We start from the raw sequence: 17,730 nt of genomic DNA, 5'->3' as shown, positions 1-17,730 counted from the left end.
AGATGAGGAGGAAAACAAACACTAAGAGGAAAAGTTAAAAGAGAGCTAAAAGGACGTGACAAGTAGCAACAATGAGGTGTGGTCCTGATAGGTCTCCATACCTGAGATTTAATAGCAGCAGGGTGAGCAGGGTTGCCCAAACATCTTACATTAAAGCAGATAGAACTCTGGCTTTTCTTTTGGGACCCTGTTGTTTCTCTGTTGCTGATCAAGAGAGGATCCCTGGATGAATTTAGACCTGGATCCATGAAAACCTGGGAGAAGGATCTCAGTTGCACCAGATTTAATGTGGGCCAGGTTACAAAACAGGCTGTGAATGTACTGCATGACATAAGCCATGTGAAACAGTGGTCACAAATGTGCACCATGTGTAAAAATGTCACACCAAATGTTCATCATTTAGCCTCTTCTGTGTGTTCAGTTTTCTCACAACAGCAATGGAATTTGTGATTTGTGGCAACATTTTACTTTAAATGTTTGACTACATGTGGGTCTCTGCCTTTCCTTTCTTGTCTTTCATAAGATTTGTGTAAAGTGCAAGTTCAAGTCAATTCAGGGTTCATGCTTTGATCTCAGTCAGTTCATATCTGGTGTCAGTGTTGGCTGGAGAGCACTGAGTGAACGGTATTACACCTGATATGGGTCAGACACCATCTACACACTAAAGCAAACTGTACTTTCAACTAATACCGTCTTGTTCTTTTAAGTTATAAAACCAACTATTTTAAGCCTTTATTTGAGTCTGTGACAAATGCATAAATGATTATTTGCAAGAAGGGTGGACAGCTCTTGCATAATAGATGAATTTGAGCATTGGGAAACTGTAAACCCTGAACACAGTGTACCTAGGGCAAGTGAGGTGCTAAGTAAATAGACTTAACAGAGATACTACTCTTAATGGGGCGTTGCCATGACAGGACAAAGCCTGAAAGGGAATAAAAGAGAGAGAGCTAATGAGCACATCTCAGTCATCGACAGAAACGGAGGCAGACAAATCAGCAAGGTACTTACACACAGAGGACTGCTTTTGGATAAGTATAGTTATCTTATTTTACACAGTTAAGCTCGTCAGCACCCTTTGGAAATACACTTTAACATCAATGTTTGTGTAATCCATATTAGGTTGAATTATTTTTTGTTATGAATTTGTTGCATTGTTGTGCATGAGCACACATGCATGCTGACACAGTAATCTATGCTTTACCAGTAAAATCAGGTCCTTAAAATCATGAGCTAGTTACCTCGAAAAAGACTTTACTGAATCATATCTCACCATGAAGCAGTACTCAGTGGGACTAGTCTGCACCCATTTTGAAACTCCAATTTACATGGACCTGCAATACTGAAATCTGGAGTTTTGAAAGCTCTGTGCATGTTATCAGATCTGTGCTCTATCTCATGCAGGTGCCAATGCTGAACAGAACAATGAAGTTGTTGGTCTTGGCTTTAACTGTTGCCCTGCTATTTACAGCCGGTGAGTCTGTCACTGATTCTCCACTGTATCAACACTATGTCTGCTGCTGTGCAACAGAGAGATCTGCTTTCTCTTTTATGTGCTCAGTCAAACTGGCATGGGCTTGGATGCAGTTCTTTTCATTTTAAAACATATTGTAGGAGTCATACACTACCGTTCAAAAGTTCGGGGTCACCCAGACAATTTCATGTTTGCCATTAAAATTCCCACTTTTATTCATGTGCTAACATAATTGCACAAAGGTTTCCTAATCATCAATTAGCCTTTCAACACCATTAGCTAACATGATGTAGCATTAGAGCACAGGAGTGATGGTTGCTGGAAATGTTCCTCTAGTCATTTACCACATTAACAATGTCTAGACTGTATTTCTGATTTATTTAATGTTATCTTCATTGGAAAAAACTGCTTTTCTTTCAAAAATAAGGACATTTCTAAGTGACCTCAAACTTTTGAATGGTAGTGTATCTATAAAAAGAAAGGAAAAAGCAATAGACTTACAGAAGACAGTGTCATCCTGTATGACTATTCCTGTGTTTGTTTGATCCCAGGGTGTATTGTAATATTGATCACATTATGAGAGAATTTATTTACCAACAACATTTGCTTGCCCTTTTATGTTTTTGCTCTCAGGTGAAGCTTTGAACTGCCACCGCTGTGTTCCAAAAAAGGCAGGAGGAGACTGTGAGCTGGTTGTAGAGACATGTAAACCCGGGAAGGATGGCTGTGCTGCTGCCAACTTCCTCAGAAAGCCATGTGAGTTTTTCTGAATACTACAGTATTAAACAGTTCTCTCGTTACCACAATAACTCAGGAATGAAAGTACATACACCACAACAAAGACTAAACATTGTATTATATATGCTATTTCTGTGAATCTTATCTTAAAGAAGGAATACAGTTCTATCAATACAATGGCCACAACGAAGTTAAATATGAAATACGATTTGACTTTTATATAGCAGGTCAGATAGCTTGTCAGATGACTCAAACTGTCAAATGCTTGTGAATAAAATGCTTGTAAAATATCTGTAAAATTCAGATATTTTTGCCTCATTTAAACACAGTAAAATAGAATTAATTATTTGTAAAATACAGACTTTTTTGGTATTTGATATAGATATATGTAGGATTTTTTTATTAATTTATTTTTATAGTCAATGTCTAAATAAATACCCTTTTTTGGGATTTCATGAGTTATTTATTAGTTATCTGTAATTGAACAAAACTAGGAAAATCTGTAAAAGAAAAAGTTTTTAAAATGGATTTTTTTTTACAGTCTAAAGGAACATTTCTGAAATAATTTTCTTCTCTTTTAAAATCATAGGACTTGTTAATCACAAAAAGATCAAATGTAAGAATTTGTAGCATTTCCATTGAGCTACATTTAACATTTTGGATTCTGGATTGTTGGTCAGACAGAACAACTTATCACAAAATGCCAGTTTGTGATCTGAAAAAGTGTGATCAGGATTTCTCACTGTTTTATAGACCAAATGATTAGCCTATAATGAAGAGAATCAATAGTTGCAGCTCTAATTTTATGCTACTACCTGCCATCAAATGAACATTTTGTATTTAAAGAGCCACACAAATTATGTAAATTAGATGAAGGATCATCCCTTAAATAAAGAGGCTCTTCAGTTGGTGATGGTGCTTCGAAGAACCATTGAAAGACCTTTATTTTTCAGAGTAAGACAACATTGTCTGTACTAAAGTGATGTGCATATTTCAACCTTAATATTTCCCTTTCCTAGATGGACATTACCAGAAATGCATGGCTTTGGAAGACTGCGAAATACTGAAGATGAATGCCTACATTGATATCAAGTGCTGTAGTGAAGACATGTGCAACACCTTATAAAATTCACTATCGATATCAAAGAAAATTACCGTGTACTGCAGTGGAGTTCGAGCAAGACACTTAACCCCCAGCGACTCCTGCAGACTGCAGCTGCTGCAAGCTGCCTCCCAGGTGTGAATGCATACAAGCAGCTATTTTTAGAAAACTCTACTCTGTAATTCCCTTGCCCTGACAAATAAAACAGCTTGAAAAAGAGCATGAGTCTGGATAAAAATCTTTTGCGCTTCTTATTCAATTTTAACAGCTGCATCCTGTAAGTAAAGTCAGTTTACTATGAGCATAAAAATATTAGGAATCGGAGGATTTATGGTCAGATAGGAGTTAGAAAGTATCATCCAGATTTTCATATAGAGAAAGTTGTTTTATTACCATGTGTCCTAAAAGGTCTTTCAGGTAGCTTTAAGTTTAATATTTAAATACTTCAATTTATATACAAGTCTCACGAGCTTTAAAATAATGTGTACAACTGCTTCCTGAATAAAAACAAGACATCTTTGCAGCATTTATTCATGCTTCAAAGAGCTGGACAAACAAAACCACGACATCATAATCCTCCCTACACTTACACTGTTTTCAATATATTTCATCCATTCTGCCATTTTTTTTAACCAATCTTTAAAACACCTCAAATTATTGTTTAAAATGGGCATAAAATGAACCCGTCTTGCCTTGCTAGTAACAACAATCTCAAACTATCAGATCCTGCAATAATCCACAAAACCAGCCTGCTTACATAACCACTTTTTGCTTTAATGATTACAATCAAAAACATTTGTACAACATTTTCAACATTAGAAAATGGATGTAGATTTTTTGGCTGACAGTAACTGCTATGAAAACCAACTGAGGGAGAGAGAACTGCATGGTGATGAAATAGAAAAAGAGCTGTATATTGGAGGGACCAAACAGCTGGCGATGTATCAGAAGAAATGTCTGTGTTTATCTAACTATTTTCAGGGTATATGCATGGCAGATATGACAATTCTCTTATCTCGTGTTATTTAAACAGAGAAGGGCCTGTAGCCTAAATGGAAGCTGCATAATGAGAAGCTAAGATGCATCAAGCTACTACTATCTCTGGTCTTAGTTATCATTTCTGAGACAAGAAAACATTTTTTCTGATACATCCATATGATGTTCTGTGTTTTGCATTAGTGCCGAGCACAAAGACGGAGGGGTGGATTGTGGGAAATATAAGACAAGGAACCACCACTCATCCTTGTTTCTTATCAAACACACAAAGAAAAACAAGGATGACAAAAGGGAATAGGAAATACTAATAAATAACAGTGGAATCAGAGCCATAAATAGAAAGTATTGGATATTTAGGACCCTGGGGGTGGAGTCAGCTGAGGTGGAGGAGAACTGGCAGCTAGCCTTCAAGTAACGGGATATCCCAGTGCAGTGTCCTGTGTGTTGATTGGGCGGCTCTACATCATGGAGCAGGATGTTTTTCCTGGCTGCACGCCGCCATCCATCTTTTCTGCCTCCAGGATCATCCTTCGGAAAACCTCCACGGCTGTCTAAGAGAGAGACAGAGCAAGTAACACACATAGGGCACTGTCACATGGCTCAGTCACACCACTTTGAATTTTCAACCTCGAGTGCAGCCTCGCAGGCTTAAGCCAAAACAAAGATGTCACTGTTTTTAAGTTAAGCACTGTTTGTCCTAACTTCATTTGAAGCTGATTAACTGACTTCCTGAACATGAAACTTAGCTGCTACATGATAAGAAGTATAGCCACCAGAATATTGGAGGGATTTCAAAATTTGTTTTGCAATGCAGATGTTGTATGTTAACTGTTTACTTGCACTACCGTTCAAAAGTTTGGGGTCATTTAGAAATGCCCTTATTTTTGAAAGGAAAGCAGTTTTTTCAATGAAGATAACATTAAATCAATCAGAAATACAGTCTAGACATTGTTAATGAGGTAAATGACTATTCTAGCTATTCTATCTACATAGGAGTACAGAGAAACATTTCCAGCAACCATCACTCCTGTGTTCTAATGCTACACTGTGTTAGCTAATGGTGTTGAAAGGCTAATTGATGATTAGAAAACCCTTGTGCAATTATGTTGGCACATGAACAAAAGTGTGAGTTTTCACAGAAAACATGAATTGTCTGGATGACCCCAAACTTTTGAATGGTAGTGTATGTTGCTTATGTGGTCCAAGTTGTGAATAGTAAAAAGGCAATACTGTGTTCTAAAAGCTCTCATGGATACATTGTGTATCCATTGTTAAAACTCCATTAATGATTTTTTTTGGTCTACCTTGCTGGAAACACAACATAGACATATTGGACTGTACTCCAGTCTAAGCACCCTGACATGTGCAAAGCAGTAGGTCTTAGAAACACAGACTGTGTGGGCGCCTCCAAACACACCTGCTATTTTGGTTCATGTAGGTTCAACAGCTCAAAATGCCAAACGGCTGAGTGAAGTGGAATATAAATCAGAGGCTGGTGATTACTAAATTCACTCTGAGTCAGAAACATCGCTGAGATCATTGTTCTGAATATGTTGATGCAGGACAACAACTGGAAAGCTGCCTCTAATCAAGACCTCATACTGCTGTCTGGCTGTTGCAGAGTGGCAAGAATAAAAACTGCTGCAGAAGCCTTGAATATGACTGCACCAGTCCAACCTATTCTCATATATGTCACAGGCTGCTGCGGCTCAAGTGACAGAGAAGGTTCCCCAGACATTACAAGGCTGCCGTTTCAATCCTCAGACCCCTCACATGTCAACGTGTCCTTGGGCAAGGCATGGAAGCTGAAGATGCTCCTGATGGCAAGCGAGCTCCTTGTGTGGCAGCTCGATAGTGTATGTATGGTAAAAGTTCTGTGAGGGGAACCACTGCAGTCACCGGCAAACTGGGTTATGTTACAAAGGTACGAAGCACACCTTCGGCCCTTACCGCATTTATCTGCATATTAAATCTGTGGCTGATTTTCTTGATTTTTTTCTGTAGCTTTGATATAAAGTGTTCTATTGAATGATACACAGAGGCCACTGCTACCTTGTTGTCTCACATACACAATGTGCTGTGTGCGTATTCTTCATTTTGAGTTGACCAGTACCATTTGTTGATTTTATGAAGTGTTATTATGTAATACATTTTGCTACCATAGACTAGTGACCTGTCCAGGGTGTCCCCTGCCTTCACCATAAGTCAGCTGGGATAGACTCCAGCCCCCCCACAACCCTAATGAAGATTAAGCAGTGTACAGATGATGGATGGATGGATGGATGGATGGATGGATGGATGGATGGATGGATGGATGGATGGATGGACATTTTGCTACCATTTCTGGATTTTTCTTTTGAGTGACAGGTTGTGAGGGCTAACGTATGTTTTTCAGTACTATTTATGCTGTTGCACCAGTGTGTTTCAAAAAAGTCAAAATTGAGGAAGTAACACAAAGGATGGACTAATGAGCTGCTGTGACTCAACATATCCCACATAAACAGTGCCAATACCAGGCCATAATCCAGTCTAATGTGTGTATTGATTAGGTTTGCTTTGTAGCAGCGTGGTGTCATGAGAGGTAATAAATGGAAACACGGTACTCAATGCATGATGGCAGTGTGCTCTGATGCAGCACTTCCCATATCAGAAGCTGCAGACTTATCAACATACGCGTCCTGATGGATTCAGGTGGCTGCACAAGTTTAATGAACTGAATTAAAAGCTTTCCATGCAGTATGAAGAAGCTGTGGACAAAAGGCAATGCGCTGCACTGATTTATAAATCTATGCAAGCAGCTTTACTGATGTTCCTGTCTCACACACGTTTTATGCTGATTTTAAATCCATCTACTAGCTGAAAAATTGATATGATTTATTCACATTTTTAGCATTATTTCATTGCCAAATCATCAGTGTGACAACAGATTGATGTTGCAACAGAAACAGATGCAGCTGTGAGATGTCTGTTCCCTGCACATGATCTACAACAAATACCAACATCTCACTTTACACTGCCTCATTTAAATGAACCTCCCGCCTGTATGCATCTGTCCTCCCAAAGCACATTTCAAGGTTATTAAATTATCAATCTGTCAGAGTGCTGCTGGTGCCATTTGTCGTGCCGTCACAAAAAATATGTCCCTTTTCCCTTGAACTGACATACTAAACCTGTAAGCAGATGGTGGCCTAATAAGCAGAGGTTAGTTAACTGCTTCTGGGGGTTTTCTCCAAGTTCCCCCACAGTCCAGAGATATGCATGTTAGGTTAACTATTTATTCTACATCGGCTGTATGTGTGAATGTGAGCATGCTTGGTTGTTTGTCTCCATGTGTAGTAGCAACATGCCCAGAGTCTACCCCATCTGTCGCCCAATGTCGGCTGAGACAGGCCTCCTTGCCCTGCAACATTCTAGAGCAGCATAGAGCAGTTATAATTGGAAGGAAAAAGGTTTCTTAGTTTCACACAAAGTAGCATGTGCATGAATTCAGAAACAGATCAGAGGAAGAGCAACTTGCCTCAGTCTTTAGCACACATGAACCATCAGTTTTACTGGAGTATATACACTACCACTCAAAAGTCACCCAGGCAATTTCACATTTTCCATGAAAACTCACACTTTTATTCATGTGCTAACATAATTGCACAAGGGTTTTCTAATCATCTAACATGATTAGCTAACACAATGTAGCATTAGAACACAGGAGTGATGGTTGCTGGAAATGTTCCTCTGTACCCCTATGGAGATATTCCATTAAAAATCTGCTGTTTCCAGATAGAATAGTCATTTACCACATTAACAATGTCTAGACTGTATGTCCGATTAATTTTATGCTATATTCACTGGAAAAAACTGCTTTTCTTTCAAAATTAAGGACATTTCTAAGTGACCCCAAACTGTAGAACGGTAGTGTGTATGTGAGTACACCAGTGTGATACAGGCGAGAGACAAACTACTTGACAACTACAGTGGACAAAATCCTGACCTTAAGTCCTAAGTGTAAGTCAAACTACAAAAATCCTGGGTCCTTGATTTCCCATGATGCATCGTGATAGCTTCCCTTTATGAGTCATTCACTGTGTGATAAATATCTTTCAGTCTCCATGCCCTTAAACTGAAATTTAGCTTGTCTCTAACATGAGTCTATGCTTCCTTGTCAGGCCGACCGCACTATACTTTTCTCACTATCTGATCAACAAAAGCATCTCTGTAGCTATCTATTTGTCTATTATTTAGACCCACTTATCCTTTAGGGAGTCAGGGAGGTTGCAGGCAATCCAGCTGACACTGGGCGAGAGGCAGTGTACACCGTGGACAGGCTGCCAGGTAATGACAGGGCCGACGCATAAAGACAGACAAGTGTTCACGCTCACATTCAGGCCTGCGAGCAATTTAGAGCTGTCAGTCAACTAAACCTGAATGTCTTTGGACTGTGGGAGGAAACCCACACAGAACAGCATCAGTGCTATCATTGCCACCTCTGTCAACAGCTATTACATGCTTTTTGAGTCTAAAATGTAACGGCTTGTCTGTTGCAGTGTGAATGATATCTGCTGTTGTGCATTCATATTGAAGAACTCTCTTACTCTCCTAGCATCATGAACAGAATAACTGATGAGTCTGAGGGTGGGTTCACAGGTGGGAAGGGCATGATAATTACATAGTATCTAAAACAAACAGCATATAGTAGTTTGGATGAATGCTCTGTGGATCCATCTGTGCATACATGTCTGTTGACACTTTGAAAAATAAAAACACGCTAGAAAAACACTCAGACATTGCAGTATTCCACCAAGGCTGTTCATTCCACTAGATGGCATTGTCAGAAATGCAGCATTTATTTGTTATTGTTGATCAGAAATCACGGCAACACATAATGTGGCTATTTAACATAGATGCACCCACAAGCAAAATGACCTTGCGCTGAGCACAGGCGTGTGTTATGCATGTGTACATTATGTACGGATACCAAATAGCCTGACCTAAATTTGTAGAGGGCGGCGGGAATTGGTGGGACTCGGAAACACCCCCACAATTTAATAAATTTTTCCTTGTATCATTTCTGACGGATAAGTCCCAATAAGTCCACAGCAGTCGTTCTGTAGTAGGATCACAATCATGTGATCATCAGCAGGCAGTTGACGTAGTGTTCACTTGTAGTCATGGTTACAGTGATGCCATGCCGTTATCTCACAATGATACAGAAATCTTTAACAAATCTGTGGATCCAGACTATAAGCTGCATTAGTGCCAAAATCTAATCACTTGGCCCTTGTGCCATTTCTGACCTTCCCTGAAAATTTCATCCAAATCCGTTTGTCTGTTTTTCAATAATGCTGCTAACAGACAGAGAGACAAACAAACCAACACTGATCATCACATAACTCCGACGTGTTCCTTTACGGAGGAATGTTGAAGACTAAAGTGCTATAGTCATTGGGTATTTTTCAAATAGAAAGATAAATAGACCTTAATAACAATTTCTTACCTGGTTCTCTTTAGCTGAGGACTCCATAAAGGCAGCATTCCAGGATTCAGCTAATGCTTTTCCCTCTTCACAACTGATTACTCTAAAGAAAAAAAATCACAGGGACAGCAGGCCAGTCAGGACAAAGCACATAAAGACTCCAGAATATAGCTGCAGTGTTCGCTTTTACTAAAACACAGACTTGATTTCCTAAGAAATCATTCCATTGACTCTGTGTTTTACATACCAATAAGACAAAGCTACGTAGCATAGACCCAATAGCTTTGTGAGCCAAATACTGCCTAAACTGCTGTTCAAAAGTTTGGAGTCACCCAGACAATTTCACGTTTTCCATGAAAACTCACACTTGGATTCATGTGCTAACATAATTGCACAAGGGTTTTCTAATCATCAATTAGCCTTTCAACACAATTAGCTAACACAATGTAGCATTAGAACACAGGAGTGATGGTTGTTGGAAATGTTCCTCTGTACCCCTATATAGATAGAATAGCTAGAATAGCCATTTACCACATTAACAATGTCTAGACTGTATTTCTGATTAATTTAATTAAATCATTGAAAAAATGCTTTTCTTTCAAAAATAAGGACATTTCTAAATGACCTCAAACTTTTGAACCTTACTGTATGTAGTTAAGTCTGAGTGAGAATACGAGAAATATGTTGAGCTTTGCATTTGTGCCAAGATCTTGTCAAATAGTGTACAGAAATTCCTAAAGTAATGTACAATTTAGTTGTGTGCTACGACATACCGCTCCATATGTAGGTCATTCTTGTTTCCGACGAGCATAATTGGAACTCTGCATTGAAGGAAAAGTAAATGCAAGATTGTCATTTATGCATGATGTACGTATGTCTTAGAATGACTTATACAGCAAAATAAGAAGCAGTACTACTTACTGAACCTTTCCTACCATGTCCAACAGTTTTTCATGGATGACTTGCACAACTTCAAAGCTGGAAGAAACAAAGGGAATGTTTGTTTTTCAGCATTCATGAACATGAGGACTCTAACTCATTATGCAGAACTTAAGAGACATTTGTTTTTTAGAGGGGGGAGTATACCTTTTATTAGATGTAACTGAATAGACCAGTATGTAGCCATTGATATCTATGGAGTAAGTCTGTGGGAAGATAGAGTATTCATCCTGGAAAAGATTGATAAAATGAAGAAATCAGTATGGAACAACACATATTTACATAAAGGTCAATGGAAGGCTGATAAATAGTGCAGTGAGACGAACCTGCCCTGCTGTGTCTACAAGCTGAAGGTGGTACTCTTGTCCATTTATTGTGATCATTTTAGTAAATGCTGCAAATAAAAGAAAAGACCAGTGTGATTAACTAATAGAAACTGGAAAGAGACAACACAAGACAACACAAATACAAATTACACTACCCTATCAAGTGTAGCTTCATTACTTCATTATGGTCTACAGATCTCGGGACATACGAGACACAACCCAGTTATGGATCCATTTTGGTACCACAGAGTTCATTCAGTGCAGGAATGTCAATATCTGCCTGCAGATAGGTCGTATTATCTATAGTGTGACAGAGGGAATGCACAGCCTGCAGCATCTCGCTGGCAACGCTGACGCTTCACTTTATGTTAACCATCTAGGGATTATTTATAGACATAGACCATACATTGGAGAAATGCAGGGTGGTATCCGAGCGAACATGTCAGGGAAAAGAGAAACAGCCTGAAGGTAAAGTTTAGACTCAGATCTCATGAGTGTTTGGGATTATGTGTGTTTAAGAGGTTGATAAATTACACTATTGTCCAGCAAGATGTAATTTCAAAGTGCCTTCAAGCAAGGTTGCCTCTCCAAACTAGTGATGCCCAATCAGAGAGAAAGGTTTCTAGCAGAACACTACACCACCCAATTTCTCAAAAGTGTCTCAGACGTTCTCTCCTTCATTGGTTGAACGTGTGGATATACCTTTGTTTAGAGAGAACATCACACCCGCTTGGTGAACATCGGTCACTGACAGGTGTAAATACATGCAGAATCATAGAATCACTATATAAAAAATCGCTAAAGGTCTTCAATAGAAAGTCAATGTCATATCATATTTGTGATATCTTACAGAAGTACAACTTACTGAGTTTTCATAATTAAAAAAAAATTAAATTTGCTTGTTTGATCTAAGAGGTGTTACAGGGACTTGCCCTACCCACCATGTCTGACTTTCTCAAAAGAAGTGTTCACAGCAGTCTCAGGACCAGGGCCTCCTTTAGAGGGGACTGTGAGGTCCCACACAGAAAAACATCCTTTGGACAATATGCTCCTTCTGTCAAGTCCAGTAAGATCTGGAAGTCTTCCACTCTCCATAAGGGAGTGTCCCACATTACCAATCTTCAAAACTCACCTTAAACAGTGGCTCAAAGTGTAAGTCTTGTGATCATTGACCTCTGACTTCTCTGTGTACTTTCTGGAATGTGCTTTTATTGTAATCTATTTTCCTGTCATTGTAACCTATGGTCCTATGTTTAACTGTATGTTTCAATGTTATGTTTTCTTTGTGTACTTTTTGTAATGTGTTTTTATTGTGACCTATTGTCCTATGTTTCACTGTCATGCTTTTTGGTACCTGCCTAGGGTAAGTATAAATTAGCATTGTTGCATATTGACGTCTATTGCTGCCTAACTAGACATTCATTAATGTGCACTGTCCCTAAGAAATAAATGAATTAACACCATTCTGGGTAACAACACAGTCTTGAAATTCACTGTCTTTCAGTCAAATGCTACTTATTAGAGTTATCAGGATGTACACGCTTTCATTTAACCATATGTACATTGGTTCAAAAATCTGTGGTGTTACTTTCATGAGACAGCCACTACATCAAAAGCATTCCAGGACTAAGCAATTATTATTGGTAACATATAGAACAGACTATTTTATAACATTTATGTTCATTGAACATTTATTGGGAGTCTGCTCTAAACAAACTGACATTCTGTCTCGGCAGTTGTTGGAGTGGCTGCATTTTTTTCAAAGGGATGGACAAAAAATCAAGTGTAAACTTTGCAAACAGTAGTTAGTATATCACAGCTCAACAACCAATTTCCAGATCATCTAAAAAACAAAAGGCTAACTTGTCTGGATTACATTCCTCAAAAATTCTTGTGCTGGGATCATCAGTAGACATCATTCAGTTATCAGGAATATCATGAATATGGACAACTGGTCTCTTCCAAGTCTTCCAAAAGTTTTTGAAATGTATTTATAATTCGTTTAGGTCTAAAGGGCTAACAAGTCGAGAAACGTCACTGCTTTCTGACCAGTTTAGTTCATCTTGAGGTAATGTGCAGATTCAATGTCAGTTGACTAAGATTTTCACTGGTTAACTACAGTCCTAACAATACTGATATCAATTCAATGTGATACTGTTTTAGACCTGCAACAAATGCTCAACTAGTCAATCAATGAATCAGAATGGATGGTCACTACAGAGTTGTGTTGTGCACATGAACCTTGCTCAAATCCATAAAACAAAAGTAAATCCAAAAAAGTTCTGTATTTAAATTGCAATCAAAAATATAGCACTATAACTGATTGTAAGAGAGGGTAATACAATTCATTAGAGTATTATTGGGAAAATAAAAGAAACTAACTTGTAGTTGACTGACAGGGGAAACAATGCTGAGGATAGGATGTCACAGAAAAATCTATTATATTCACTGTGATTAATGCTTTGGTTGCCAGCTACAGCCTCAACTGACACAAGACCATATATACCAGAATGTAATGACACCTCAAAAAATCCCCACTTACTGTTTTCTATTGTTGGGTCATAGGAGTCAACGAACTGGCCTTCCACAAACTGAATTGTCAAGGAGGACTTTCCTGCAACACACAAATAATAAAAAGAACGATGATTCGGATGCAGGGGAAATTACTGTGAATGTACTAATGAATTACTGAAAGTTGCAGTGTGTCGGTTCAAGTATCTATAGTGACCTCATACACATTGTAAAAAAAGAAAAAAACTGAATTAGACAGATTCAAGACTCAAGACCTTTATTTGTCATGAACACAATTATACTTAGTATAACGCCCAGTGAAATGTATTGAGCACCTGTTCCAGACCGAAACAATAATAATAATAATAATAATAATAAAAAGAAGAAGAAGAAGAAGAAAGAATAAAAACACGCAAGAAATAAACACATATACACTACCGTTCAAAAGTTTGTGGTCACTCAGGCAATTTTTTGTTTTCCATGAAAATTCACACTTTTATTCATGTGTTAACATAATTGCACAAGGGGTTTCTAATCATCAATTAGCCTTTCAACACCATTAGCTAACACAATGTAGCATTAGAACACAGGAGTGATGGTTGCTGGAAATGTTCCTCTGTACCCCTATGGAGATATTCCATTAAAAATCAGCTGTTTACAGCTAGAATAGTCATTTACCACATTGACTAGACCAGTGGTGCCAAACTCATTTTAGTTCAGGGGCCAAATTCAGCCCAATTTGATTTCAAGTGGGCCGGACCAGTAAAATCAGAATGTAATAACCGATAAATAACGACGACTCCAAATTTTACCCTTTGTTTTAGTGCAAAAAAGTACATTCTGACAATGTTCACATTTAATGAAATATCTTTTTACAAAACATTATGAACCACCTGAAATTTCTGAAGCAAAATAAGTGGAATTTTTAACAATATTAAGCCTCAGCTTATCATCTGTGCCTAACAACTTACAGGTCACAGTTTATCTACAAAGACTAAACATTTAGTGTCAGGTATCTGGAACTGAACAATATAGTATTTTACACTTGCCAAGATATAGAAATTATTTTACATTTCCATTCATTTCCACATCTGTGTAGTAATTGTGACACACAAACTAAAGTGGAACTATTAAGGAAGACGGTTAAGTTGTCCTTGTGCCATGTAAATGTAGAAAATTTATACATAAAAAGTGCGTAAAAGTTGTGGCAGTGCATCAACAATAGGGTTCAACCAAACCAAACTCTGTCCTACTGAAGCTGCTTGACACATTATATTGCACAATGCTCAATGTCTTTAAATATTTTCACAGTAAGGATTCATTTTCACCTCTGTAGTTTTTACACTCTGCAAAATCACCCTGCAGGAGCTGACCCTCAGGCAGACCGGTTTTGGCCCGCGGGCCTCATGTTTGACACCCCCTGGTCTAGATCGTATTTCTGATTAATTTAATGTTATCTTCACTGAAAAAAAAACGGATTTTCCTTCAAAAATAAGGGCTTTTATAAGTGACCCCAAACTTTTGAACGGCAGTGTATACGAATATATATACAGAGCAATAAGCAAAACAAATAAAAGTGTCAAATAAGGTAAAAAGGTTAAAAAAAAAATCTAAAAATACACCACACAACCAAGGTTTTTAGAAAATGTATAGCAACTCACTGCAACGTATGGAGCCATGAACACAACACTCTCGTTTCTAAGAGAATCCTACACCACATTACTGATGGCATGCTGGGCCTCCACTTGGTCTACTTATGTGTGCCATTTTGCATCCTCAACATCCTTCCACCGCTTTACCAACTGCGCTCCTTCGGTTTCAGATGTGATACAATAACGCACAGACTGGGGCGTCAGCTGGATCCAGGCCTTCACACGGTGTCAGGGCTCTGGGGCTAGGAGGAGGGGGCTGATGCTTACCTGTCAATTAAAATAAATTAAAATATCTGTCCTGCAGACATTATACGAGGCCTCGTGTTCTAAAATTACAAGGCCACGTCTCACCTGGTCGCGCTCATTCGCCCATTTGGACACGTTCCCTGCCAAATCCTCCTCCCTGATATTTAAATCTATTACAGGAGGCGTAAACTGCTCTTATAATGGACTTAAACTGACCCGAAAGGCCGCTGAAATCTATCTCCAGCGTCCCCATCCGAGGCCCCGGAGCTGTCACCCTCCTCCTGCCCGTTAGTGCGTCGTCTGGTCGGGACTCACCTACGGATCTGTACCCGAGGATGGCGATTTTTCGTGATTTCGGCTGCGGCATGTCTCGTTCTTGTTATCGCATCTAGTCCTCGGGGTGTACCGCAACCTCCAACCGGAATGGCATCCAAATGCAAGAGGCGCAGAGAGCAGTCATACAGCCTCCAGATGACAGCCGGACTCCCGCTTGTGTGCTGTGATTATCAGGAATTCCTCGTCCAAAGCTTGAAAAATATGAAATTTAAGATCATAAAAAATAAGCATGGAGTATCTATAGATCTACAATAACTGCGTCACTCCCCTTTGCAATGTAATGAATTAGTAATTACTGCTCAGTCCTGATTGGCTACACTTAGGATAAAGGCGGACGTTCATGCCTCTTGTAAGACGCTGATTGGGCGAGATAGCAGTTCGTCAAGCGGGTTCGGATTTATGATTGGCTGCGGTGTGCTTCATGACGTGCTGGGTGGTCGGGTGCACTGTCATTCATATGTTTATGGTCAGGAGGCGCGCGCACACACACACACACACACACACACACACACACACACACACACACACACACACACACACACACACACACACACACACACACACACACACACAGAGTAGTAATTCTGCAGTGACCTCTTCAATGACACAATACAAGTTAATGTACATGTAATTGTACACTAAGATTTAACAGGAGCAAAGACATACACAATCCTGCAAAATCTGAAAAATCTGAATCTGAGTCAGCGTTAAAGGCCAAGTACATACACAACAAACAAGAAATTTCAATTTGATTGTTGGCCGCCCTAGGAATAAGGAAACAAGTACACTACCGTTCAAAAGTTCAGGTCACTTAGCCCTTTGATGAACAGTGTGGGTCAGGAGATACCCATTTTCCATTGGATTTGCATCACTTTTGACCCATTTTGTGCATCAAAGGGTTAAAATGTCCTTATTTTTGAAAGAAAAGCATTTTTTAAAAATGAAGATAACATTAAATGAATCAGAAATACAGTCTAGACATTGTTAATGTGGTAATGACTATTCTAGCTGGAAACGGATGATTTTTAATGGGATATCTAGGGGTAGAGATTCCCATTTCCAGCAGCAGGCTAACCACCTTGAAAGGCTTATTGATGATTAGAAAACCCTTGTGGAATTATGTTAGCACATGAATAAAAGTGTGAGTTTTCATGGAAAACATGAAATTGCCTGGGTGACCCCAAACTTTTGAATGGTAGTGTATGTACAGATTTTTACACATATGAAAAGAACATACAAGCACAGCAGTGCAAAATGATAGCTGCTGGATTGATGGAAATAACATTTCCAGCTCAAAATGCAATGTTCATGCTAAAAGGGGGGCAGATTTTGCCTTTCTTATGGTGTAGTCGCTGAAACTTTTTGTTTAGCATATGGCCTTTATCTCACACATAAAACAAGTCTCCAGGGAGGCTTTCTCTCACCTGCACAATCTTGCCAAAATCAGGAACACCCTGTCTTAGAGTGGCGCTGAAAAATTAGTCTCTGCATTTATAACGTCTAGGCTGGACGATTGTAAGTCCTTGTTATCAGGATGTTTCAATAATTCTCTGAAAAAAATGTGCAGTGGATCCAAAATCTTTCTGCAGGGATCTCTGGCTGCAGAGCTACACATTTCTGCACTACTGGCATGATTAACCTTGTTTAGTCATTTCATCAATGATGCTAAGTGAGATGAAAAGGTTTTCATGCACAAATGTGCATCCTGGAGGAACTTCTGCTTGTTCAGCCAGACCAAAGACTATACTTGGGCCCTGTCCTAAGCCAGTTTCAGGAACATGTGTGTCGACTCCACAACAGAGCTCCATGTGAAACATGTACCCAGTGGGTGAAGCAAGCCTCCATAACTTGTACCCAAATCATATTGGTTTGCCCCTGATAAACTTCTTGCAGCCATGCTTGCCATAATGGTTTCATGCAATTGACAGCTGTTTTGCGTATGG

The 17,730-nt window shown here is 39.0% G+C and overlaps 2 protein-coding genes across 2 annotated transcripts; one reads left to right on the top strand and one right to left on the bottom strand.

Annotated features, from left to right (window-relative positions):
* The first annotated feature begins 895 nt into the window (after positions 1-895).
* ly97.3 (lymphocyte antigen 97, tandem duplicate 3) lies at positions 896-3,533 on the top strand. The gene is made up of 4 exons (XM_023283007.3): positions 896-1,003; positions 1,405-1,474; positions 2,108-2,230; positions 3,232-3,533. The coding sequence occupies exons 1-4, from the start codon at positions 911-913 to the stop codon at positions 3,336-3,338; spliced, it is 393 nt and encodes a 130-aa protein (XP_023138775.3). The 5' UTR covers positions 896-910; the 3' UTR covers positions 3,339-3,533.
* A 534-nt stretch (positions 3,534-4,067) lies between these two features.
* LOC111576980 (GTP-binding protein Rheb) lies at positions 4,068-16,073 on the bottom strand. The gene is made up of 8 exons (XM_023283004.3): positions 15,767-16,073; positions 13,585-13,656; positions 11,043-11,110; positions 10,864-10,946; positions 10,699-10,755; positions 10,551-10,598; positions 9,799-9,880; positions 4,068-4,861 (listed from the first exon to the last, which is right to left on the bottom strand). Exons 1-8 carry the CDS (start codon positions 15,816-15,818, stop codon positions 4,769-4,771), a joined length of 555 nt encoding a protein of 184 aa, XP_023138772.1. The 5' UTR covers positions 15,819-16,073; the 3' UTR covers positions 4,068-4,768.
* Positions 16,074-17,730: the final 1,657 nt, after the last annotated feature.

This window comes from Amphiprion ocellaris, chromosome 10, assembly GCF_022539595.1.
Source record: "Amphiprion ocellaris isolate individual 3 ecotype Okinawa chromosome 10, ASM2253959v1, whole genome shotgun sequence".
Taxonomy (NCBI): domain Eukaryota; kingdom Metazoa; phylum Chordata; class Actinopteri; family Pomacentridae; genus Amphiprion; species Amphiprion ocellaris.
This window is presented reverse-complemented; position numbering and strand designations above follow the sequence as displayed.